Source organism: Malaya genurostris, chromosome 3 (assembly GCF_030247185.1).
Source record: "Malaya genurostris strain Urasoe2022 chromosome 3, Malgen_1.1, whole genome shotgun sequence".
NCBI classification, from domain to species: domain Eukaryota; kingdom Metazoa; phylum Arthropoda; class Insecta; order Diptera; family Culicidae; genus Malaya; species Malaya genurostris.
In genome coordinates, this window is record NC_080572.1 from 215,406,642 (window position 1) to 215,433,871 (window position 27,230).

The 27,230-nt window shown below is 39.1% G+C and overlaps 1 protein-coding gene across 2 annotated transcripts in view; it reads right to left on the minus strand.

Annotated features, from left to right (window-relative positions):
* Nucleotides 1-27,230, minus strand: part of LOC131433717 (protein qui-1) — a 271,477-nt gene that overhangs the window by 73,167 nt on the left and 171,080 nt on the right. For both annotated transcript variants that reach the window (XM_058600273.1, XM_058600272.1), the window contains 2 exons: nucleotides 4,819-5,719; nucleotides 4,464-4,664 (listed from right to left, as the gene is read on the minus strand). In XM_058600273.1, the coding sequence (XP_058456256.1) occupies nucleotides 4,464-4,664; nucleotides 4,819-5,719 (1,102 nt within the window). The remainder of the gene's footprint in view (nucleotides 1-4,463; nucleotides 4,665-4,818; nucleotides 5,720-27,230) is intronic.

Below are 27,230 nucleotides of genomic sequence, written 5' to 3' on the forward strand. Positions count from 1 at the left end.
GAATTTTCGGCTGTGACACCTGCCAATGAAAAATGGAACCAAGAAAAGCGATAGTGATTTGCAACGATTTTTCCGTTTATTCAATATCACAAATAGATAACAAAAGTTAAGTTGGAGTTGAAAAAAATCGATTTCAAAAATATTACTTCTACATTTTACATTTACATTTACATTTACGAGGCCGGAGGGCCTAATGCCATGTGTGTGTGTGTGTGTGTGTGTGTGTGTGTGTGTGTGTGTGTGTGTGTGTGTGTGTCACCCAGAACGCTATTGGATGATTTTGAGATCGGATGTTCACTTGTTGAGTTATACGAAGTTTTATGTCAAAATTATCAGTTTTTTTACAGTATCTGTCACGCTTGACCTTGAAAACAGTATATGTTTCCAGACATAGATTGTTAAAATCCGTCCATTTTCAACGGAGATATCGACATTTTTGTGTAAGCTACTTTTCCCCCTATTCCAGCAGTAAGAGTTTTGTACACTGTATGAAAAAGCAATGCCTGGGAGCAATGTGAAACAAGATTTTTTGTACTGTTACATACAATTGTTTCTAAGTACCAAAAAGACTGTGTACAGCATCCTTTTTCATGACATTTTGCTTCGGACCGATATTAGTACGGTTCGTTTTTGGCAACATAATCGTTCGAATATGACATATGTAAACCAGATGATGGCAGAATTTTCGAGTTGAAATCAATTCCATAGTTATATTGTTTTAAACTACTTACAGCAATAAATGCTGAAAGAACATAACACCCATATACCATTCGAATTAGTTCATCGAGATCAGCAATTGCATGTGTGACAAATAATTTCACTCAATTTTTTTCGGAGATGACTCAACCGTTTTCTACAAACTCAGATTCATAAGAAAAGTCGTATGCTCCCAAACAAGGTTCCTGAATTATGTTTGGTTCCGACTTCTGGTTCCAGAACTACAGGATGATATGTGAAACGATATTAAAACTGTGTAACTCATTTTTCTCGTAGATGGCTGAACCGATCTAAGATTCAAATGAAATCTAAGAATCATCTAAGATTCAAATGAAAAGTTTTAAGATTCTATAAAACATCATTTTTCATCATTTTTAGTAAGATCCAACTTCCGGTTTAGGAGATACAGGGTGATTAGTATAAAAATGTCTATTTCACATAAATTAATCAGGTTTATCGGGTTAGCAGATTTGGATAGTCTTATTAAACTTATTTCAGTTTTCGTGGTGTTCAGTTTTCGATTCGGAGGGTACCCAAAAATTTAATTCGCACTACGATTCCTCAAAGATGTCTACACTGAACATTTTTAAACAATTCCGTTTTCAGTATCGAATCCTTTCTCAAAGCCCAATCGTTTTCTCAAGAATGCCAAATCGAAAAATCCCGTACAAAATTAATGAATTTTATCCATTTCTGACTTCTGATTCTGGAATTACAGGATGATGAATTTTTAAAATTCAAACCGATATAAAAGATGACAATCCCGAAAAGCTTTAAGGTTGTACTCAAAACTATTGTGTCATACGAATCGGTTTGGGTTATGCTGGTTAGTAAATATCGGATATGGAAGCACCTTAAATTACCGTAAACTCTAAAGTAGAACTTACTTCGACATATCATGGAATGTTTAATCGGTTGTCACACTTCTAGATTGAAATTTGATCCGATTTGCAGTTTCGACAGTACAGAGTAATGAGTGATTAAAATCCTAAATTGCCGCTTAAAACGTCGTTCATTAAAATAATGTCATGAAAACTGAAACGCCGAAGAATTGGATAACAGGGGTATTCTGGCCCACTTTTGGATTGATTTTATTTTGGTCCACGTTGTAAAAATGTCCACCAAACGATGTAATATCTTTGAAAAACCCTTACACAATAGGTAATTTAATGAGATTAGTTTCAAATTGATGCAACATGGGTTACTCAACATCGATTAAATCCATAAAGTTAGGTCTACCAAAATATATGAAGTGGCTAAAATACCTCTGTTACCTCTTTTTTGCAAAAACACATATGCGGATTGATAAAAAAGGTATCATCTCACTGCTAGGTGGATTAGGCACGTTTTTAGAATAAACATGGAAAATCTACATAAATGTGTGAAATTGGGTTAGGTTACATTTTTTAAACCGAAACCAGCGTTATATAGATTTCTCGAGAACTAGACTGTTTAGCGATTGAATACCATTTATTTTGGATACTTTAATTGTTATTTCCGGGCATTTGGAAATGGTATTGAACCAAGTATAATGCTCAATTCTTAATAAACGTTAGTTTTGGCACAATAATTAGGATCAACATTACCAGAGTAGAAGTTTTTTCTTCCATCTTACATGATAGAGTATTTTTCAAGTGTTTTCTTACCCCTCTAGGTGATGGTATAACATTTTTAACACACTTTACCCTATAATTCCGAAACCTGAAGTCGGATCCAGATAAAATTCAGAAGTTTTATATATAATAAGACCTTTATTTCTAATCTTAGATTGAACATATCGGTTCATTTTTTTCACATTTTACCCCATAACTCCAGAACCGGAAATGCTATCCAAACAAAATTCAAAAATTGTGTATGGGTTCATAAGACCTTTCATTTGGATCTAAGCATGTGAAAATCGGTTTAGCCATCTCCGAGAAAAGTTAGAGAATGGCAAAAGTGATGTTTATACGTTACATACGTATAACTCTCTCAGAGGGTAAATCTTGGCAAGGCGCTCCATGACGATTCACGACAAAATCGGTTGACCGGTCTGAATCTGGAACGAAGATCCGGTATACCCAAAATCAATGTATTTGGTCATCATCTAACCAAATCTGTCCAGTTAAACGGATATTTGAATGTATTTGATTGAAGTTTCCGTGTCATGTATAAAAACACGTCGCTGAAAATGACATTTTATACCTATTATTCTGTAATTCCGGAACCGGAAGTTGTACCCAGATGAAATTTGATATGATTATATGAGATTGTAAGACCTTTCATTTGAACCTACGTTTGTGCAAATTGGATGATCGGTCTTTGAGAAAATCGATTGCACGTTTTTGGTTCATTTTGCACATTTTACCTCGTAACTCTTGAACCGGAAGTCAGATTCAGATGAAACTCAATATCAACCTATGGGACTACAAGACCTTCAATTTAAATCTTAGCTGAAGAAAACCGGTTGAGCGGTCTCTGAGAAAATCGAGTGCACTTTTTCTTGAATTTTTTGTACATTTTACCTCGTTACTCCCGAACCGGAAGTCCAATCCGTTTATCAAAAAAATACTCCCCCTATGTTGATATTTCAAGATCAAACATTTTCAAACTTTAACCGCCAAACTGCACCTCTTACCCATATCCGATTTAACTCAACTTTTGCATGGGTACTTTTTTCGGGCAATTAAACTTTTGAGCACTACCATATAACGAAATTAGAGGATATCCCAAAATATTGACACCATTACATATATTAGAGCGGTGAAAAACAACGTGTTTTGTCGGTTACGTCACTTACACCATCATGTCTCCGGAACCAGCAGTCACAGTCGTTTGATCTTTCAACTTGATCAATAACCGAATAGTAGCTTTCAAATGAGTCTAAGCTTGTTAAAATCGGTTCAACCATATCCGACAAAAACGCGCGGTAGGAAATAACTCATTTTGTCGGTTACGTCATTTTTACCACCATGCCTTCGGAACTAGAAGTCCATTTGATCTTAAAACTTGATCAATGACCCAACAGTAGCTTTCAAACGTATATAAGCTTGTTGAAATCGGTGAGAATTGCGCTGTAAAAAATTTGTTAAAAGGTGCAAGCACATACACACAGACATTTTCGGATCTCGTCCAGCTGAGTCGATTGGTGTGTAACACTATGGGTCTTCGAGGCTCCTTTCCAAAGTTGGTTTTTTCAGCAATTCCAATACCTTTCTATAAAGAAAGGCAAAAAGATTATCAGTTCATGTAATACATTTTTCTTTATAAAACGGTATTTAAAAAAATTATCTAGCGATAGGGAAGAAGACTACTTTTTTCGAAAATTACTGTCTTCCCAATATTCCAAGTAGAACCTTTATATCTGAAGAGCCGAAAATGATGCCTTCGTTTACTGCGCATTTCGTCAATTGTAAACGTAATAAAAAAAAGTGAAGTTAATCTACAAAGGTACAAAGGAAATCAAATAAAAATGCACGAAAATATGCCCCGTTACAAATCTTTCAATAATAGAAAGCTTTTTTCTCCGGCATGACCCATGGATTATTTCTTCTATCTCTTGTAATGAATTCAACCATACGCTGTACCTGTCTTCACATGTCATTTCCTATTGTTTAATTACAAATCGTCGTGACCTGCCGGATGTCTCGATGCCGTCATCGCACATTAACGTCTCACTTTGCTAATTTCCCAAAGCTATCCTAACTCATTGCTCCGGGAGTAGATATAAAAAAAACCCGAATGTGGTAAGTGGTGTGCATACTTACTCGATTTTCTGCTTTGCTGCTCGCTGGAAATCTCATCGCTTTCGTCGCTGTCCGGTGGGAAAAACAGATTCACAATTTCCGAATGAACCGACCGGGAGATTTCCGGTGTCATGTAGCGCACTTTGGTGATATCCGAGCAGAGACTGTGTCGCCACACAATCAGCAACTTTCCGGACATTAGTTTCTCCCGCAATAGCGCCCCTGTTCGCATCCGTATGGTGATGTTTAATAACATGGGGGATTAAATTTCCAATGAAATTTAAGCAGAAGAAAAGTAAGGAAAAAAAGTTTATTAGATGGTGTTTTCTTGTGGGAGGAGATTTTTCTCGACGTCAGAAATTAAATAAGCACGTACTCATCTCGTTTCGGATGGTTCGAAAGGTGGAGAAATTAAAACCACCATCCCTCGTGTCGATTAAAGCCTCCGAGTCAGAGGTGGGCATGAGCAGTTCTAGAAACTCGGTCTCGGTCAGACCGTACTCCGAGCACGTTATATAAATTGCCAGCTTGCTGAAGCCCTCGATTCCGAAACGATGTTCCATCACATCAAAAATGTTGTTCACGTACTCCTCGAAAGTTTGACATCCATTCACTTTCCGCACGATCGTTTCGTTTTGCTCCAAGGATAAGTCGAAGAAATAATCCAAACATTTGAAACGTTCCTTCTGCATAGGTGTCAGTTTAAGCGATTCGATTGGCACGGTGGTAGAAACGACCAAGAATACATTCCATGGTAAACTGATTGGAAGCCACGACAACGCGGCTACAATATCGCAATCTAAGGGATTTAACTTGTGCAGGTCATCGATAAAGAGAAACAATATCTCGTTGTGCAAATCTTCGCAGTGCTTCAGCAGGTTCTGAAACCAATTATTTATGTAAAGCGGATCAAACGATGCATCCTTCGGCAAATAGCCCTCCGGTATGTTGAGGATAATTGCTAGTTGTTGACAGATTACTCTCAACAGTTCCAGGTTGTAGGCAGACCGGGGGGTGGCAGACGCATACCGTATCACCCGATGCACTTTAATATGCTCGAACCAGCCGGTCAACTGCGAATAGATGTGTGAGAGAAGAGTACTCTTGCCGCTGCCATGGCCACCGTAGATAAAGTACGGTGGATGTCGGCTTCCCGAACGGTAGTTCTGTTGCACGTTCTGTCGTATCCGGTCCGGTACCTTGGATGATATGTATTTGTTGGCACTCAAGTGCTCGTTCAAGTATATTAGGTGTGTTGAATGTTCGTGGAATATTTCCTGAAAACAAAAGGAAGAAGAAATAATCACATGAAATGGAGTTTGCAGTTTGATCTAACGGTGAATATGAAGTTTTATGTTTAAGATGACACTCACACTATGGAATGAAAATCATTCCATATACATAGGCTTAGATTCGAACACCATTGCGAAAAGTAGAATATTGTTTCCTATTCAATTAATTCATTTTCTAAAATTATTTATCTGAAATATTATCAGATTTATTCATATAATTCGCATTACGAAATGTCACTATTATCACTTGGTAATAAGTGAACCCAGACAGTACATGAAAGATATATATATGCAAAACATTACTGCGATTCTATATGACAAATAGATCCCGTTCCTTCACTAATCAATACTATGCAGTAATGTAGTCGGCTCAATGAGGATCATTGAGGCTGAATTCTAGTTATATAGTTGTGAACATAGGGCGGTGTTTCAAATTATTGGCCGCAGCATATTGTAATTTGCTTGAATTTCATGCAATAGTTTTGTACGCTAGCAATCGATAGCGAAGCCCGATTAAAACAAAATATCAAGTTCCATTATGATATCAAGCACGATGTAATGACTTTTGACGTAGGACTACGTTTTTGTTTTCTATATAGGGTTGCGAGTTCAAAATACGGAAACTAAAACCATACATGCAGTGGTCAGGTCGCATCGATTCGAGTAGATAAAACAATATGTTTGAGATAATTAGCGGTTGAATTTTCGATTGATAACGAGCAAAGTATAATTTCTTCTGTTTACCAAGTCATTCTCATGGCATCCCCTAACAGAGACTATTTAATTTGACCCCCTACACAGAATCAAAATTAGTATTTAAAGGGCGGGTAGGGTCTAACACTTTTAAAAAATCATTTATTATTTTCTTTCTATTTTCTGATAATAAAACATTTCAAGAATATTCTGTGAAATTTTGAAGCCTATCGGAACAAAACTCAGCAAGTTATGAGCCTTTATCTTTGCCGATTTCATACTACGAAGAAATAAGAGCTGCGCACACAGGCCCAAGATTTCTGTTTCGATTGACTTAAAAACTTGACAAAACATTCTCGAAATGTTTCATAATAACAAAATACAAAAGAAAAAATGAGGCTTTTTGAGAATTTTAGAGCCTACGTACTCCCTTGAGTAATAAATTGTTTCCTTCGATTTTATAGACAATCGTCAGATCGTCATTCAAAAACTACTGCACCCATTTTTTTCAAATTTCGCACACATAAAAACTACATATAAAAACCAGATCCCAACGTTTTCCTTTTCGTTATTTGTTACTATGGAGAGGTTTTACAGCTACAAAATGGCCGATTTTGTTGAGAAAAATCGTACTTTTGAATTTAAACAGCCACCAAAAATTCAGAAAATTTGAAACAAAATCAAACAGAAACGTTGGGGTCTACAAAAACTTCTACTCCAACTTTGCTGCTTTGATTTGTTCACTTCTAATTAGTCTGCGCTGAGAAACAGTGGACACCGCAAATTATGATTTTAAAAAGCGTCCTCAAAAATGCCTCTTCACCGACTTATTTTTCAATATTTTTCCACGAAAAAATTACAAAATGTTGTTCGAATGATGCTTTTTATTATACAAAATATTTGAATTTATTTGGTTGAACGATAGTTCTGAAAAAAATCGCAAAAATGATGATTTTTTATCATTTAGTATATTATAGAAAGTATATTTCGCCGTGATACAAAATAATAATATGAAGAACAACAAAGGTAACTCGATGCGTATTTACGTTTCTCTTAACATTTGTACAGTCGAGCGTTTTAATCCATTCTCAAGGTCATTTTGCTCTCTCTGTGTGCTAGCGAGTGTTAGTATCAATAGGCACAGTTGGCCAGTGCCGGGTGCTATTGTGATATCACTGTATATTGTGTTCTGGTGAAAAGTGCCGTTATACGTTGAACATTATAGACAATTGTGTTTTTTTTCCTCGTGGAGGATTTTTACACACCATCTGCGGTGATACACCGATCTGCAAAAGCGAGAACTTGGTGGACGATAAGCCGGATTTTAAGATAAGTACTGTCTTCTCATTGTTTATTCTCCCGCCTTTCTATTATCGGTTCCTCATCATTTTATCCTCACAACTATCCGTGAGGACATGAGCAACTCTGAACCTGATCCTCACCCTCCCGATGATCAGATGGAGACTTCTGCTGACAGCAGTAAGATTCGCATTAAGAGCTATCCGGATGGGCTTGCACTCCCGGTCGGACCTTATGCTGTATATTTCCGGACCAAATCAAACGACAAAAAATTGAATACTTTGAAAATATCTCGTGACCTGTCCTCGCGATATTCTACTATAAAAAGAATAGATAAAGTACGACCAGACAAGCTCAGGGTCTTACTAACCAGCTCTCAGCAGGCAAACGAGATTGTTCGAAATGAGCACTTTACGCGGGACTACCGCGTGTACGTACCAGCTCGTGAAGTCGAAATAGACGGCGTGGTAACCGATTCGACTCTGACTTGTGAGGACATTCTTAAGTACGGAGCAGGTTGTTTTAAAGACCCCTTACTTAAGAATGTCAAGATACTGGATTGCAAACGCTTGCATTCAGTATCGATCGCCGGGGATGGAACAAAATCTTATCCCCAATCAGATTCTTATCGAGTTACCTTTGCTGGCTCGGCTTTACCCAACTACGTCCTCTTGGACCGGGTTCGTCTGCCCGTTCGTCTCTTTGTACCGCGAGTAATGAACTGTACCAACTGTAAACAATTGGGGCATACAGCTTCTCATTGCTGCAATAAGCCCCGGTGCGCCAACTGTGGGGGAGGACATGCGGATGGCTCTTGCGGTAAGGATACTGAAAAGTGCCTCTATTGTAAGGAGGGTCCGTATGACCTCTCGGCATGTCCCGCGTATAGACTTCGCGGTGACAGAATGAAGCGTTCTCTGAAAGAACATTCTAAACGCTCTTTCGCCGATATGCTGAAGAGTGCCACTCCCCCCAAACAAATAACGAACCCATATGCCTGCTTGTCAAATGACGAGAGTGATTATGACGACCCTTTGGAAGGTACATCTTCGGCTGTCCCTCAAAGCTATAGAAAGAGAAGAAATATATCCTCCCACAAGCTTCCTAGTAAGGGTTCGAAGATATCCTCAGAAGGGCCTCTAAAAGTTACAGCTAAAGGAAGTGGTGCTAAAGCAAAACCGAAGCAAAATGCTCCTGGTCTAGGAAATCTAAATTCTACGAAAGAATTCCCACCACTTCCTGGGACATCAAACCCCCCAAGCGTCCCCGAAAATCTATCTGAGAACCAACTCAGTGCTGGACTTATCAAGTTCTCAGATATTGTGGACTGGATCTTCAAAAATTTCAACATATCTGACCCTCTTAAAAGCATTTTAATTGCATTCATGCCTACAGTGAAAACATATTTGAAGCAGATGACTGCAAATTGGCCCCTTCTTTCAGCGATCGTATCCTTCGATGGCTAAGTCACCCTTTGAGGTTAAGGATTCAATCACTGTTTTACAGTGGAATTGTAGAAGTATCACCCCGAAAATAGATCCTTTCAAAATTCTAGTGAATAATCTGAAATGTGACGCATTTGCATTGTGCGAAACTTGGCTAACTTCTGATGTACCCCTAAACTTCCACGATTTTAACATTATTCGTCTGGATCGAGATAATCCCTATGGAGGAGTACTTTTGGGGATCAAAAAGTGCTATTCTTTCTATCGAATTAACCTCCCATCGATACCAGGCATTGAAGTTGTCGCATGTCAAATAACAGTAAAAGGCAAAGACCTTTGCATTGCTTCCATCTACATTCCCCCAAGAGCCTCGGTTGGGCATCGGCGGCTCAGTGATATCGTAGAGCTCCTTCCTGCACCGACGTTGGTTTTAGGAGACTTTAACTCGCACGGTACGGGATGGGGCTGTCTTCACGATGATAACAGATCAACTATGATCCATGATATTTGCGACAACTTCAATATGACACTCTTGAATACGGGAGAAATGACACGGATTCCTGCACCACCAGCAAGACCAAGTGCGCTGGATTTATCCCTCTGCTCGACATCGCTACGGTTAGATTGCAAGTGGAAGGTGATCCCTGATCCCCACGGTAGCGATCATCTACCTATCGTAATCTCAATCACCTGCGGATTAAGACCATCGGAGACAATCAATGTTTCGTATGACCTCACACGAAATATTGATTGGAAAGACTACGCAAATTCGATATCTGAGAAACTCAAAACAACACAAGAACTTCCTCCGGAGGAAGAGTACACGTTTATGGCTGGCTTGATTCTCGATACTGCGATTCAAGCTCAGACGAAACGTGTACCTGGCGCGAAAACTAACATCCGTCCTCCCAATCCGTGGTGGGACAAAGAGTGCTCATCACTGAACGCTGATAGAGCCTCCGCGTTCAAACAGTTTAGAGCCAATGGAACACCTGATAATTATCGTGATTACGCAACGTTAGACACGAAAATGAAGAACTTAATTAAAGCAAAAAAACGCGGTTACTGGCGCCGGTTTGTCGACGGATTAACAAAAGAAACATCGATGAGCACTCTTTGGAACACAGCCCGACGAATGCGCAACAAAAACACCACAAACGAAAGCGAGGAATATTCTAACCGCTGGATATTCGATTTCGCTAAAAAAGTATGCCCAGACTCTGCTCCGGACCAGAGGATCTCCCGCGCCGCGACGTCAAATGCAAACGAAATACCGTTTTCGATGGTAGAGTTCTCACTTGCGCTCTTATCGTGTAACAATAAATCTCCGGGGTTAGACAAAATCAAATTCAACTTGTTGAAAAATTTACCTGACTCTGCCAAAAGGCGCTTATTGAATTTATTCAATAGGCTTCTTGAGGATAATATTGTCCCACATGACTGGAGACAAGTAAGAGTTATTGCCATTCAAAAACCAGGGAAACCAGCCTCCGATCACAATTCGTATCGGCCGATTGCTATGCTTTCCTGTATCCGGAAATTGTTCGAAAAAATGATTCTGTTTCGTCTAGACAATTGGGTCGAGACTAATGGCTTACTTTCAGATACACAATTTGGTTTCCGCAGAGGAAAAGGAACGAACGATTGTCCTGCGTTGCTCTCAACAGAAATTCAAATGGCATTTGCTCGTAAGGAACAAATGGCATCAGTTTTCCTAGACATCAAGGGGGCTTTTGACTCAGTTTCCATAAATATCCTATCTGAGAAGTTGCATCAGCATGGTCTTTCACCAATTTTGAATAACTTTTTGTACAATCTATTGTCCGAGAAATACATGTATTTCGCGCATGGTGATTTGTCGACAATACGATTCAGTTACATGGGTCTTCCTCAGGGCTCATGCTTAAGCCCCCTTTTATACAATTTTTACGTAAACGACATCGATAAATGTATCAATACATCTTGCACGCTAAGACAACTTGCCGACGACAGCGTTGTGTCTATTATAGGACCCAAAGCTGGCGATCTGCAAGGGCCGTTACAAGATACTCTTGCCAACTTATCCATAGGGGCTCTTCAAATGGGTATCGAGTTCTCTACGGAGAAAACTGAGTTGGTTGTATTTTCAAGGAAGCGAGAACCAGCACAACTACAGCTTCAACTAGGGGGTGAAAACATAGCTCAGGTCTTCACATTCAAATATCTCGGGGTCTGGTTCGACTCCAAAGGCACCTGGGGATGTCACATTAGGTATCTGAAACAAAAATGCCAGCAGAGAATCAATTTTCTTCGCACAATAACCGGAACTTGGTGGGGTGCCCACCCAGGAGACTTGATCAGGCTTTACCAAACAACGATATTGTCCGTAATGGAATATGGATGCTTCTGCTTCCGATCCGCCGCGAACACCCATTTCATTAAACTGGAAAGAATTCAGTATCGTTGTTTGCGTATTGCCCTAGGTTGCATGCAATCGACTCATACGATGAGTCTCGAAGTGCTCGCGGGCGTCTTACCGTTGAAAAATCGATTCTGGGATCTCTCATACCGATTGCTTATCCGATGCGATATCTTGAATCCGATGGTGATTGAAAACTTCGAAAGGTTAGTTGAGCTTAATTCTCAAACCCGTTTTATGTCCTTGTATTTTGATTACATGGCTCAGAATATTAATCCTTCTTCGTTTGTTTCCAACCGTGCTCATTTCCTGGATACTTCTGATTCTACTGTGTTTTTCGACACATCCATGAGAGAAGAGATTCGTGGAATTCCGGATCACATACGCCCTCAAGTGGCCCCTATTATTTTTTATAATAAACTAAGAACAGTCAACTGTGAAAAAGTGTTTTACACTGACGGATCAAACATCAACGAGTCCACAGGCTTCGGTATCTTCAATCAGAACATCACCGCTTCGTACAAACTCAGTGATCCGGCTTCAGTTTACGTCGCAGAATTAGCTGCTATTCAGTACACCCTCGAGATCATTGAAACCTTGCCCAAAGACCATTACTTCATTGTCACGGACAGTCTAAGCTCAATAGAAGCTCTCCGGGCAATGAAGCCAGGAAAGTATCCCCCATATTTCCTGGGGAAAATACGGGAACATTTGAGAACTTTATCTGAACGGTCTTATTCAATATCGTTAGTCTGGGTCCCTTCGCATTGTTCCATTCCGGGCAATGAAAAGGCAGACTCATTGGCTAAGGTGGGTGCATTAGAAGGTGATATTTATGAAAGACCAATCTGCTTCAATGAATTTTTCAGTATTTCTCGTCAGAAAACTCTCGAAAGTTGGCAAACTTCATGGACGAATGACGAACTGGGACGATGGCTACACGCCATTATCCCTAAGGTATCGACGAAACCTTGGTTCAAGGGGATGAATGTGAGTCGCGATTTCATTCGTGTTATGTCGCGGCTCATGTCAAATCATTATACATTCAACGCACATCTCCGGCGTATTGGGCTCGTGGAGAGCAATCTCTGCACCTGTGGCGACGGTTACCAGGACATCGAGCATGTCGTGTGGTCGTGCGTAGAGTATCGTGACGCCAGGTCGAAGCTACTGGAATCCCTTAGGGCCCGAGGTAGACCGCCTGAGGTTCCGGTTCGGGATGTGTTGGCGAGTCGGGATAGTTCATACATGCTTCTCATATACCAATTCCTTAAACACATTCGTATACAAGTGTAATCTATTATATCTTGCAGAGAAAGTTCCTCCCATTCCTCGACGATATTTTAACTATGGCTAAGAATAATCTCCAACTGCAGGTTCGACACTAACATCCGCCCGATTCTATCGACCCCTCGTCCTGTCCACCATCTTCATTGGAACTAACTAGATCTTTTTGTTGTCACTAACTTTTCTGTTCTCCCTTTCCCCGTCTCTTCACCATCTCGTTGTCAACTAATTAGATCTCTGTCGTTTTCTAGGCATTTCGTTCCCATATCCCCTTTTTACCCCGTTTTTCTACAATATTTACTAGTCTATGTCTCTTTTATTCTCTTCCGTAACATAACAATCAACCCCATTGGAAGACCGCTCCAATCGATGACCAGCATGCGGGCCACCCGCCGGGTCTTCGTAGCCTGGGGGTGTTTTCCGCGGACCCATACGGACCAAAGGATGCGGCCAGCATAAATATTTACCAACGTCATCTGGAAGACACACGCTATATTCAGTTCATCAACCACTGCGGATTGCCAGCTGTAGGCTGGATTCTCGAGAATAGACAATTTCAACACCAATATTACAGTTTTATGTTAGTCGTTAACTAAAATTAGAAAAAACCGGCATCTTAGAGCTTAAGCAGTGTGCCAAAAAAATTATATTATATTGTTGAATAAAAAAAAAAAAACAAAGGTAACTGCTACCTAAATGTTCAAAACAGAATTTAACTGTGGTTACTGCCATCACCAACTATCAGTTAAATTTAAAGTTCAAATTGAACTGCTAGGAGAAGATGACAGCTCAATTTGAACTGCTTTAAGCAATGATGAGCCAGAGGCGAAACGTGAAAAAATAGAGCAGTTGTGTAGTCCTACATCAACAGTTCGAACAAAGGATTATCCCTTGTAGTGTTTCGTGCTGTTCAATGCATAGGGCGCTGATCTAACAAGTCAGTTGTATGTTCGAGTCTCGACCTGGAAGGATTCTTAGTGTCAGTAGGATCGTAGTACTAGCCATGTAAAGATGTTGTACGCTATGAACCGGCTGTGAAATCTGTTGAAACAGAAAGGCCAAATTACACAAAAAAAATGTAATGCCGCGACTTTGACTTTGCAAGTAGCAATTCGAACGCCATTTAGATTTAATTGAAATTCATAAAAGTTTGGTAATTAATTCAGCTATGCCTAACTGTTCCGTACCTTACCTTACCTAACAGCTATAGGCCTGGGGTGTCCTTTGCTGTATCAAGCATACGTCTCCACATAACTCGGTCCATGGCTGCTCGTCGCCAGCCACTCAAGACACGGATGCTTCTGAGATCACCCTCCACTTGATCGATCCACTTTGCTCGCTGCGCTCCTCTTCTTCTTGTACCAGTCGGATTAGATTCAAGAACCATTTTCACTGGGCTGTCGTCCGACATCCTTATGACATGCCCAGCCCATCATAGACGTCCGATTTTAGCTGTCCGTACGATGGGTGGCTCTCCCAGCAGGTGTTGCAATTCATGATTCATACGCCATCTCCACGTTCCGTCTTTCATCTGCACTCCGCCATAGATGGTCCTCAGTACCTTTCTTTCGAAAACACTGATGGCGCGTTGGTCCTCTGCCAGCATAGTCCAGGTCTCGTGGCCATAGAGAACAACCGGTCTAATGAGCGTTTTGTAGATGGTCCATTTCGTGCGGTTGCGTACTTTTCTCGATCGGAGGGTTTTTCTGAGTCCAAAGTACGCACGATTCCCTGCCAAAATACGTCTCTGTATTTCTCTGCTGGTGTCATTATCGGCGGTCACCAGTGAGCCCAAATACACGAACTCGTCAACCACCGATACGCCTAGCTTCAGCTTTCAGTCCGATGTAGGTTTCCATCATCTTCTCAAGGTTACGTGTCACAATATCAATATCGCCAGCGAAGCCAAAAAGTTGTACGGACTTTCGGAAGATCGTGCCACTCGTGTCGATCCTCGCTCTTCGAATCACACCTTCCAGGGCAATATTGAACAAGATACAGGAAAGTCCATCACCTTGACGTAGTCCTCCCCGAGATTCGAAGGGACTCGAGAGCGTCCCAGATACTCGGACGTAGCACATCACTCTATCCATCGTTGCTTTGACTAATCGCGTCAGTTTATCCGGGAAACCGTATTCGTGCATTATCTGCCATAGCTGTTCTCGATCGATTGTGTCGTATGCCGCTTTGAAGTCAATGAATAGGTGATGTTTGGGTACGTTGTATTCACGACACTTCTGGAGTACTTGTCTTATCGCCAATATGTGATCCGTAGTGGCGCGGGCTCCAGTAAATTCCGCTTGGTACGGCCCTACGAATTCCTTAGCTATTGGTGATAGACGACGGCAAAGAATTTGGGAGAGTACCTTGTAGGCGGCGTTCAGCAAAGTAATTGCGCGGTAATTGCAACAGTCGAGCTTATCGCCCTTTTTTGTAGACGGGACATACCACTCCAACCATCCATTCATGCGGTAGAATCTCCTCCTCCCAAATCTTAGAAATCATCCAGTGCAGCGCTCTAGCCAGTGCCTCTCCTCCATGTTTGAGCAGCTCGCCTGGCAACTGGTCATTGCCCGCAGCTTTGTTGTTCCTCAGCTTGCCGATCTCCTCACTTATCTCCAACAGATCAGGGCTGAGAATCTGTCGTCGGCTGAGCGTGCACCCAGATTGATTCCTGTACCGTTCTCTGTATCTTGTGCTTCGCCATTAAGATGTTCTTCATAGTACTGCTTCCACCTGTCGATCACCTCACGTTCGTTCGTGAGAAGGTTACCACTAGTATCTCTGCACATTTCGGCCTGTGACGTGTAGCCTCTACGTGAGCGGTTCACCTTCTCATAGAACTTTCGTGTGTCATTTGCGCGGTACAGCTGTTCCATCGCTTCGCGATCTTGGTCTTCCTGGTGGCGCTTTTTCTTCCGGAAAACCGTGTTCTGTCTGTTCCGCGCCTGTCTATATCGTTCCTCGTTCACTCTAGTGCGGTGTTGCAGCATCCTCGCCCTTGCTGCATTCTTCTCTTCGACCAACTGCTGACATTCGCCGTCAAACCAGTCATTTCCTCGATTCGATAACCTCGTACCTAGAACGGTTGCAGCTGTGCTACTCACGGCGGACCTTATGTTCCTCCAGCCGTCTTCAAGAGTCGCCGCGCCAAGCTGCTCTTCCGTTGGTAGCACTAGCTCCAGTTGTTTCGCGTATTCCTCTGCAGTACGAATGCTACGTAGCTGCTCGAGATTGAATCCCGGCATTCCTGTGCGACGGGTGTTGTACACCGTCGATAGTTTTGAGCGCATACAAACCGCGACAAGGTAGTGGTCAGAATCAATGTTGGCACTGCGGTAGGTGCGGACATTGATGACGATGGAGAAGAATCGCCCGTCGATGAGAACGTGGTCGATTTGATTTTCCGTATGTTGATCGGGTGATCTCCAGGTGGCTTTGTGGATATCTTTGCGGGGGAAGAAGGTGCTTCGAACTACCATTCCTCGGGAGGCTGCAAAGTTTACGCATCGTTGACCGTTGTCGTTTGTTACCGCGTCTAGGCTCTCCAGCCCAATCACGGGTCTGTACATTGCCTCCCGGCATACCTGAGCATTCATGTCGCCGATGACGAGTTTTACATCCCGCCGTGGGCAGCTGTCGTAGGTTTGTTCCAGCTGCGCGTAGAATGCTTCTTTCTCGTCATCGGGTCTCGTCTCATGTAGGCAGTGCACGTTGATGATGCTGTAATTGAAGAAACGGCCCTTGATCTTCAATACGCACATTCTATCACTGATTGGCTGCCACCCAATCACGCGCTGGCGCATCTTGCCCAACACAAATCCCGTTCCTAGAACGCTGGTTGTCCCACAGCTCTGGTAGAAGGTAGCCGCTCGATGCCCTCTTTTCCACACCTTCTGTCCCGTCCAACAAAGTTCCTGCAGTGCTACGACATCGAAGCCGCGGATTTGAAGCTCATCATGCAGCATTCGGTCGTATCCTGGGAAGCCAAGCGATTTGCAGTTCCATGTGCCAAGCTTCCAATCGTAGTCCTTATTTCGTCGCGTAGGCCTTTGCCGATTATTCCGAGTCGTATTTATATCCTGATTATTATTATTTGAAGAGAAGGCAAGCCCCCCCTTCCCTGTCAGCATACGACCAAGGTCCCACCGGGGTTGGTTACCCGATTTTTCCTATGGTTACTCGTACCCCAGCCGGCACCACGGGGAGGTAGGGATAGGAGTTACTGGACAAGAGGCTTAGAACCACATTGGGGCCTGAATTGCGCATTGTCCAGTCGTTTACCAACCTGTTCCGTGCCAATAGTATAATCAATTCATCTTTTGAGACAAGTAATATAATATTTTTAAGGTCGTTTCTAGGGGGAACCCGAGGGTCCCTGGCCCCTTCCGAAATCAAGAACAGGAACGAAAAAAAAGTTTGATAAATAGACGTTACGAAGCTTTTTGAAGTCAATCTGAGTCAACGCCTGAGTAAAGGTACTATGGAATTTTTCGTAACGCATGAGTAAAGGTACTATGGAATTTATCTTTTGTTCCGATTATAGAGGTTTTAATCTTAAGGTCAATCGCTTCTACGGGCTAGAAAAACTTTCAGACCCTACGTGCGGGATTGGGAACCGAACCCAGGCGGGTTGCGTGAAAGGCATCGACCTACTCATCACGCTGTACCCGTCCCCAATACGGAAAAATGTTCCATTTGACGAAGCGTTTCACTCGATATTATCGTGAGATAGGAAGCGTTACGTTAAGTTAAGGGGCGGGTGGGGCCTAACATTTTTGAAAAATCTTTTATTATTTTCTTCATATTTTCTTATAGTAAAACATTTGAAAAATTTTCTGTGATATTTTCAAGCCTATTGGAACGAAACTCTGGAAGTTATGAACCTTTATCTATGGCTATCTCATTCTACGAAGAAGCAAGAGCTCGGCGCACAGGCCCAAGATTTCTACTTCGATTGACTTAAAAACTTGACAAAACATTCTTGAAATGTTTCGTTATAATAAATTATAAAAGAAAAAAATATGACTTTTTGAAAATGTTAGACCCTACGGGCTCTCTGGAGTAATTAATTGTTTCCATTGATTTTATAGACAAAAAACTTTGAACGCGTTTTTCTCGAAAGCAGATTTGAAAGTCTGTGTCCATCAAATTTCGCACGCACTTTCTACTTATAAAAATCCAGACCCCAACGATTTCCTTTTCGTTGTTTATTACTTTGGGGAGGTTTAACAGCTACAAAATGGCGGATTTTTTCGTGAAAAATCGTAGTTTTCACTTTGAACAACCACCAAAAATTTTTAAGTTAAAAAAAATCAAACAGAAACGTTAGGGTCTAGAAAAACTTCTACGCTAACTATGCTGCGTTCATTTGTTCACTTCTGATTATACTACGCTGAGATATAGTGGACACCGCAAATCATGATTTTTAAGAAGCGTTCTCGAAAATACCTCTTCACCGACTTATTTCTCAATATTTTCCCAAAAAAACTACAAAATGTTGTTCTTTTTATCATGCAAAACATTTGAATTTATTTTGTTGAACGATAATTCTGGAATGTTATAAGGGTTAGAATCTTGCGGTAAACGAGTCACGATGCGTTAATTTTAGGGAAGTTATAGGTGTTACGAAGTTTAATATACGTCGTTCCTTTGTAAGTTATATGTGCTACGAAGAGTTACATGCGTTACTTTTTTGTAAGTTATATGCGTTACGAAATGTTCCATGTGTTACTTTTTGTAAGGTATAGGCGATACGAAGCATTACATGTGTTACTTATATGTAAATTGAAAATGTTACGAATCGTTACATGCGTTACATTTTTGTAAGTTTCGGGCGTTACGAAGCATTACAAGAGTTACTCGTTTGTAAGTTACAAGCGTTACTCGTTACGTTACATGCGTTACTTTTTAGTATGTTTAGGCGTAACGCTTCTTAAGGCCTAAAACTTACAAAAAAGTAACGCATGTAACACATTATAACGCTTGTAACTCTTGTTAGTTACAGTCGTTTTTAAATTTAAGTTGTTTCGAAGCGTTACATGCGTTAGTGTTTTGTGAGTTGCAGGCGTTACGTGTTACTCTATTGTGAATTACAGGCGTTACGAATTGTTACATGCGTTACTTGTACGGCTGTTTGTAATCGTTGCATACGAAACTTTTTTGAAAGTTTAAGGTGTTACAAAACGTTACATGTGTTAGAGCAAAATCAGCAGCTAGAAGTTCTGTATGGAAGATATATAATAGAGCAGAAACTGGAACAGACGTATCCCCAGCAAGCCGTTTTAGTTTTATATATTCGACCAGTTCTTCTGTCAAATTTAAAGCTGGTCTACGATGCCGTTCTATTTTTTGTATATTTGAAACCCGAGTAAAACACTGCTGGGGCTGCCAGTTTTTCTTGTAATAAAATTCAAATTTAAATTTTGTAACTGACATAAATTATGCATCTAGAACTAGAACACTACTGAATATGACCTTACATTTTTAAAAGGTACAAGCATTACGAGGCGTCGTTACGATGCATTATATGTGTTACTTTTTGTAAGTTATAGGTGTTAAAAAGCGTTACACAAGTTTTGGCCTTGGTCCCTCCTGAAATCAGAAATAGAAACCAAAAAAAGTTTGAGCAATATTATGGGGCTGTTGATCCTGTTGATCGAGCTCCGATCTGGAAGGATTCTTAGTGTCAGTAGGATCCATAGACATGCAATGATTCTGAACACTAAGAATCGGCTGCGAAATCTGTTGAAACAGAAAGACCCAATTCCACAAAAGAAATGTAATGCCAAGACTTTGCCTTGCAAGATTCCTTAAATGAGAAAGATATCCTTCCGTTGGATCCCGCACATACTTATTTAGGACTACAAAGACAAACGCAACCGCACTTCGGGTACATGTTTGGCTGAATCCATTATTATAAGCCAAAGAACAGAATGATTACCCGACAATACACTAAAGTCAGCACGAGTGTTTCAAAGCGACACGAATGCCTCTAAGGACGCCTCAATGGAACGGAAAGATCGCAATGTCGGTTTTCTGGGATCGGAATAGTATTCTTTTGGAGGACTACTTCGAAACAGAAAAAAAGCCATCAATTAACGAAAAATGTTTCCATTTGGACATTACACTTTGGAGCTAAACTAATACGTGTTCTGCTAATAGCAGAAACTTTACGTTAGTCCTAGCGAGTCGAAGGTGAAACCTAAAGAAAATTTAAAGCAGTATAAAGTAGTAAATAAATTAGTACCGCGACAAAAAAGAGGTTACAGGGTATGAAAGTCCAAACCATCATTTTTCTTCCTGTTTGCCACCAATTGACACTCTTTGAAGCTATTTGCAATGCTTTCAAAACTATAAATGCACTTGATTTTGTTATAAATAACCCGTTGGACCCAAAGTAGGTAGGTAAGAATTTCAAAACGAAATAAATCAAAACGAAATAAATCAATCCGAAAGAATTTTTTTTTGCATTCTGGATAGTAGCTTACGTTCTGATTTATTGATGCAGATCATATCACAAAAGTTTCAGATCGCACGCATTGTAATAAAATGCTATCGAAACAGAATCTTCTATTGACACTTTCATTGTGGAGTGTTATTTCAACGACCGACGGTGATACTAAATCCACAGCACAATTTGTCATGAAATTTGTTCTCTGTTATAAATTTATTACGAAACTCTGATCGAGATGTATTTTATTGCTTTTCTGGAAAGTGTGAGTGAGTCAAGCTATAAAGCTATAATAACCGTTTATGAATCAGATCGGTAGTATGACACCTCACGTTTTATGTGCTACTCAAATGAGGCGATGAAGCTGTTGAATTTTTATTATGAGCAAACAGTTTGCTATCCAAAATGAGTTTCCTTCCTTTATTGGATTGAATTGTGTTCTACTGACACTTCACAAACAGTATGAGTAGAGGAAAATAATTATGACGAAAACTTTTAACTTTGTGCATCATCATTCAATTTGAATTCCGTTCCTGAGGAAGCAAAAACAAAGGTTTTCGTTTCTATAAAACCATTTCAGCAAGTTATACAATAGCTTAAGGATAAAGTTTCAAAATACCAAAAGGACAATCGAGCTGGAGTCCACAAGAATCAACTGAAGAAACTGGAATGGTGAGATAATGTACCTTCTGTTCAACTTTTTGTTTCAACAGTATTATTAAAGGCTGTTATTGTTCGACTTGGGTTTTAAACTCGAGTTATTTTCTCTGGCCTATAAAATAACACCAAGTTTTTTTTCATACTTTATTTGAAAGCTGAGAGGCAGTTGGCATATCTATCTCTAGAGAAATATAATTCTTGTTTGTTTGCAGTTTATTGATGCTACATAAATTTCGTCTTTGGTTGTCCATTCACTGCAAGATTACCAATTGTTTCATTTCAAAGATGAGCTAATCCGTATGATATGTTGCTAGGGCACTTCTTGAAATACAATAGATAAAATTGTGCATTCTTGATTATTTCAAAAAACTTAAAAAAATCAAAAGCCGAAGAAAGCATAGTAAGGGACATTTTAATCGTGTTCATTGAAACTGAAGAACATTTTATTTCATTCTGTAGTGAAGCAAAGTCTTGGTGTTACATTCTTTTTGTGGAATTTGAAGCTCGAACATACGACAACTGAGTTGTATATAGTATATTATCGAAAAAGAGACTACAGATATAGTGATATTGTTAAATAATACAAATTAAGAATAGTAGTAGTTAGAATAGCTGCACCTTTGATCATCGCAGATACACCATTAGATGAAGTTAGACCTACAAGATTGGTTGGTATAAGTTCAAAGAATGACATAAAAATTGGAGTGTTCACTTTTAATTCGTAATTATGTTAAAAGTTTTAAAATGTTTTCAAAGTAATTCTGATGCGTTATTGACTCTAAAAGTAAAAGTATTCGGCTAATAAAAATAATTATTTTTCGATATTTCTTCGGGCAAGTCATTTTAATAATCAAATAGAGGCAAATCACCAATATATGAACTAAAAATTTAAATACCAATTTTTTCTGAGCCATTCTGACAGTTACTTAATATAATTAACATTATATGACCGTAAATGGGTTGTCATAGGTACCGATAGCTTTGTCATATGGAATTCCTAAAATAAATAGTAATTGAGACTACAATGAAAAATATCTGAGTTATAGATTTATGAATGTAAAATATAAAAATTGTAAATTGTGATTGTGAATCATAAAAGACGTGGTAATTTGAAGGGGAAAAAGCTTGCTTTTACAAGTAGGCTAGTGGAGCCAAAAGATCTTTCATTTGAATCTAGGTTTGTGATAATCGGTTTAGCCATTTCCGACAAAATCGAGTGAACACACACACTGTTAGTTGCTTGTCACACGAGCCAATTTTGACAATACCAGTTTCTAGTTCACGATCTTAGGCTCAAATGAAAGGTTTTATTGTATGATAAGCTGGTATTGAATATAATCCGGATACAACTTTCAGTCCCGAAGTTTTAACATTTCAAAGCGACGTTTGTATACCGAAAAAATATGAATTTTACAGGTGACATAATTCTACAAACGATACGATTCATAACAACTTAACTTGTCAAATGATGTGATATTCGATACGTGCAGAATTTTACAGGCCCCTAGTGTGATTTGCACTTGACTACCAAGTGGCGCAGTATGGGTTTATATGTATATATTAGCAGATATGTGCTAACGTGCTTTGTGATCTGATGGTTCTTGGTTCAAGTCGCGCTGTTGCTATCGATCTTTTGTTTTTTATTTGATTCGATTTCAAACTATGTTATTTTCAAATCACACAATTTTACATGTTTTTGAATATAAATTTGTGTGAAATATGACGCTCCATTTATGTGCATATAATGAGATAAAAATTCACAAGATTTTTTCGAACTGTACAGTAACGAAGTTAAAAAAATGGGAAAAATTATTTTGCATTTGACTCAAAACCATGATAAGCATATAATGCCAAACACTGGTATAATAAAAATCCTAATTTTTACTTAGAATAACACAAACCAATTGAATTTGTTATATATGATGTAATTACAATTTCTTTGTTACGTGAATATGCTTTTTATCCAACGAACTAAACATAACTCATTACATTCATTTATGACTATTCAATGTCTCTTTCACATAATATTTGTTTGTATGGTATCTGTATTTGTATTATAAGTTTCTCTACTCGATCCATTACATTACTTAGGAGCATTCACTAGAATGAGATCTGCAGTCTCCGATGGTTCAGAGTAACGTTCCGACATGGTTAAATGAATTTGAAATTTTTGTTCGCTCCATCACCACGAATGTAAATCATCAATGAAATAATTTAACGCTCCTAGGTCCACTTTCCTTATACATACATTCCATCTTCATTAAGGTTGGATTTTCCATGTTTATTTGATTCTATTTACGCGGTTTCCATATCCAACCTGGGAGGGAAAAGAACTTGTAACAATCTGATGATTCCGGTTATCCACCTATCTATGTTCACACGCAAAAAAAAATATATATATATATATGATGGATTACTTGCTCGTTGCCGGATTTGAGGATGCGGTGGAACCTTAATGGAAATGAAATGTTTGCCTCCTCTATTTTGCATGTGAATAATTTCCACTCTCCGGAATGCGGTAGACTGACGAGTGAGCATTTCACGGATAAATGATAATTCCAGCATCTGAAGATTATTTTCCATCCGAACGAACCAAAGCGAACGATTCAAATGGAGCGCAAAAGAGTTGGTTGGAATGGTGGAACATAATGAAAACTTCCATCGAATGTAAATAAAACATTTCATTTACTTTTGCCTGGCAGCTTATTTATACATCTCAATATACTGCTCTCGTAGCGTGTGAAATGATATTTCCAAAACTGGTAAATTATGGAATATATAGAAAGGCTATGCCCCCACAGTTAGGCTGATGCCGCACTTCGCTATTATAAGTAAATCCTTTTCATCTGGTTTTCTTTGAAAAGAATCATATTATTATTTTACAAAACCAGTTGGGAAAGTAGAATATATCATCTCTGAGAAAATTGATCGGGCAGAAATATCTTTGTAAGATGCACAGACATTTTCCGATATCGTCGACCTGAGTAGTAGTTAACTCTGGGGGTCTCGAAGGCCCCATTCAAACGCAATTTTCCAGCAATTCTATATCTTTTCTGAAGAAATTCACAAGGAAGCCAACATTTTGTACATTGGGATGGGATGTTGTTTATCTACTTACATACACTTTAATATTAATTACACTGATTTGATATCGACTTCCCACTGTATGTCGGACAAAATTGCAATAAAAACAAAATACCTTTCATTTAAATCTTAGTTTGTGAAAATCGGTCCAGCCGTTTCCGAGAAATTGGAGTGATTTTCAGTTCGGAGTACAGGATCAATTTTTTTTGGTATTTCCGGAACTAGGAACGAAGATGCGGTATACCAAAAAACAATGTATTTGGTCATCAACTAAACAAACCTGTTTAATTTAAGAGTTGTACGACTAGTCGAAAGAATTTTGCTTGATTTTTCAATGTCATATATAAAAACTTGAAAATGAAATTTTTATACTTATCAGCCTGTAATTACGGATGAAATTTGATAGGTTTCGATGGGATTGTAAGACCTATCAATTGAAATATTTTACTCCGCTACTCCGGAATCGGAAGTCGGATCATGAATAAATTCAATAGCAGGCTATAGGACTAAAAGAAACAAATTCAATAACAGGCTATGAAACTAAAGGACCTTTCATTTAAGGGGTTACACCACAGTAGAATTTTCAAAATTCGGAAGTTTTTTTTTCATTGCACATTCTTAAAAATAATACTGCAAAAGATGAAAAGCGGGAAAAATTTCTAGACATCTTAATTTCGAGCATGAGATACGATCTTACAGCACCAAAAACTTTAAACGCGTTTATCTCAGAACCACGTTTTTTGAGCTGGCCGAAAACATAAGTCAAGTAAATCTTGACCAATCGATTCAAAAATTTTACAGAATTTTCTCGATAATTATCTCCACAGAGGTACGTAGGGGTTTTTGAAAATTGTGAATATTTTTTTTATGAACAATTTTGTGATGAAAAAATGCGGTTTTATTTTCAAAGGGCTTTTTATTTTCAAAATCAATTAATTGAAAAAACTCTACGTACCTGTAATATGAAATCAGAAAATGTTTTGTTTTTTGTTCTACATCGAAAATTGCGGGAGCTGAATTTCCGGCCTTAAAAATGCAGCACTTTCGCGGAAATGCCGCCATTTTGTTTTTCAATTTTTAAAACTGATCATTTTTTTGTACTTAAATATACATATTACAAAGTGCTTTATACAAAATTCGGATTACTCCATTTTTTGGATCCCAAAATAATTCCCCAGAAAAGTCCGTCTCTTTATTTCTAGAGTGGTGTAATCTCTTAAATATTCGTTGAAGAAAATCGGTTGAACTAAATTTCGATCCGGGCAAAATTCTAAAGCAGGCTATGGAACCGCGAGAGCTTTAATTTGAATCTAATACCGTTTTCGTTTACTGATCAGAGCAGCCCGAGAGCTGACCCAGAGTCGCCCAAACAACTTTTTAGATGTTTGTTTTAGCAATCTTGGGTTGCTCGGGATCGAACTCCAATCGCGTAGTTTCGCTCTGAAAATTTTCTCGGATTTTGTTTAGGGCGCGTACCACGTGTTCATTTTATTCAGAATCAGAGTCGCCCGCATGTATGTTCAAAAACGAAAACGGTATAAGAGCAAATTCAGCAGCTGCAAGGTTCATATGGGTGGTCTATAATATAACTGAAACTGAAACAAACGTATCTCCAGTAAGCCGTTTTTGTTTCATTTATTCGAACAGTTCTACTATCAAATTTAAAACTGGTATACGCTGCCGTTCTGTTTTTTCTACATTTGAAACACAGATAAAACGCTGCTGGGGCTGCCAGTTTATTTTGTTATAATTTATAGATTTAAATTTAAAAACTGACATAAATTACGTATCTAGAACTAGAACACTCCTGAACATGCCTTAAGTTTGTGATAATCAGCCCATCTCCGAGGAAATCGAGTGTACATTTTTGTTACATAAACACATACATACTCACATATATAGAAACATTTTGCGTAATCAACGAACTGATTCCGATTCAAAAGTCGGTTTTCACAATGATTGCATGGCCTTCTATATGAAAAAGCAAAAATGTTTCTTATAAACAAGGTCCTCTCATCATCCTTTGTTTATTCGTTAATTATTTCGTTGTTTTGATTTTACTGCTGCATTCTGGTTCATACTACTATTGATATGGATTTAAAATTTTTTCTTCCTGAGATCCATTCTAATTTCATTTTTCACTTTTTCTTTCTGAGATCCATTCTAATTTCATTCTTCACTTAAAATGATTGTAGAAACTGCCTAAATAGTAATTTTTCCGATATATTCCGGCTACTAGATATGGCTAATTGCTCAATTTTTCCGATTTGACTGTAGGATGTCGTTAGTATTATGGATACATCAGTCCTCTTATTGGGCTTTATGGTTAATATTACTAATTGAATATTTATTCAGAACATTTTGCCAGACTTCTTCACAAGCTATCGAAATTCTAATATTACTCGACTCGTCAGTGCATAACAGTTTATTTTGAACTGTTAATCCACTTAGTATTTTAACATAAATCATAAACGTTCAGTAATCTTTGACAATTCATTATGGATAGATTTACTCCTCTGCGGACGGATATAGCATGATGGGTTAATCGAGGGCTTTCATGCAGCCCACCTGAATTCGATTCCTAATCCCGCACATAGGGCCAGAAAGTTTTTCTAGCAATAGTTCATCCGACGAGTGATGGATAAATTTCGCACGGATTACACTTTATTGGGCCTCGAACCATCATTTCGTGCCAGAACTGTGCGCAATGAAACCATAACCGCTGTTGTTAGTTAATAGTCGACCACATGGAAAATTTGACGAAAACACCTTGATCTACGTCCATACAAGATCCAGTTTGTTCAGGTATTGAAGCCGCTTGACCATGGTAAGCGTCGAACATTGGCTCGATGGGCATTGAATAGGACGACTGAACCAGAAATCGGATCCAGCCATAATTCAGGAACCTTGTTTGGGAGCATACGACTTTTCATTACAATCTGAGTTATTAGAAAACGGTTGAGTCATCTGCAAGAAAATTGAGTGAAATTATTTGCTGATCTCGACGAACTGATTCGAATGGTATAGGGGTGTTATTTTCTTCCAGCATTTATTGCTGTAAGTAGTTCAAATCAATATGATTATGCAATTGCTTTCAACTGTAAAATTCTGCCATCATCTGGTTTACATATGTCTTATTCGAGCGATTATGTTGCCAAAAACGAACCGTGCTATAAT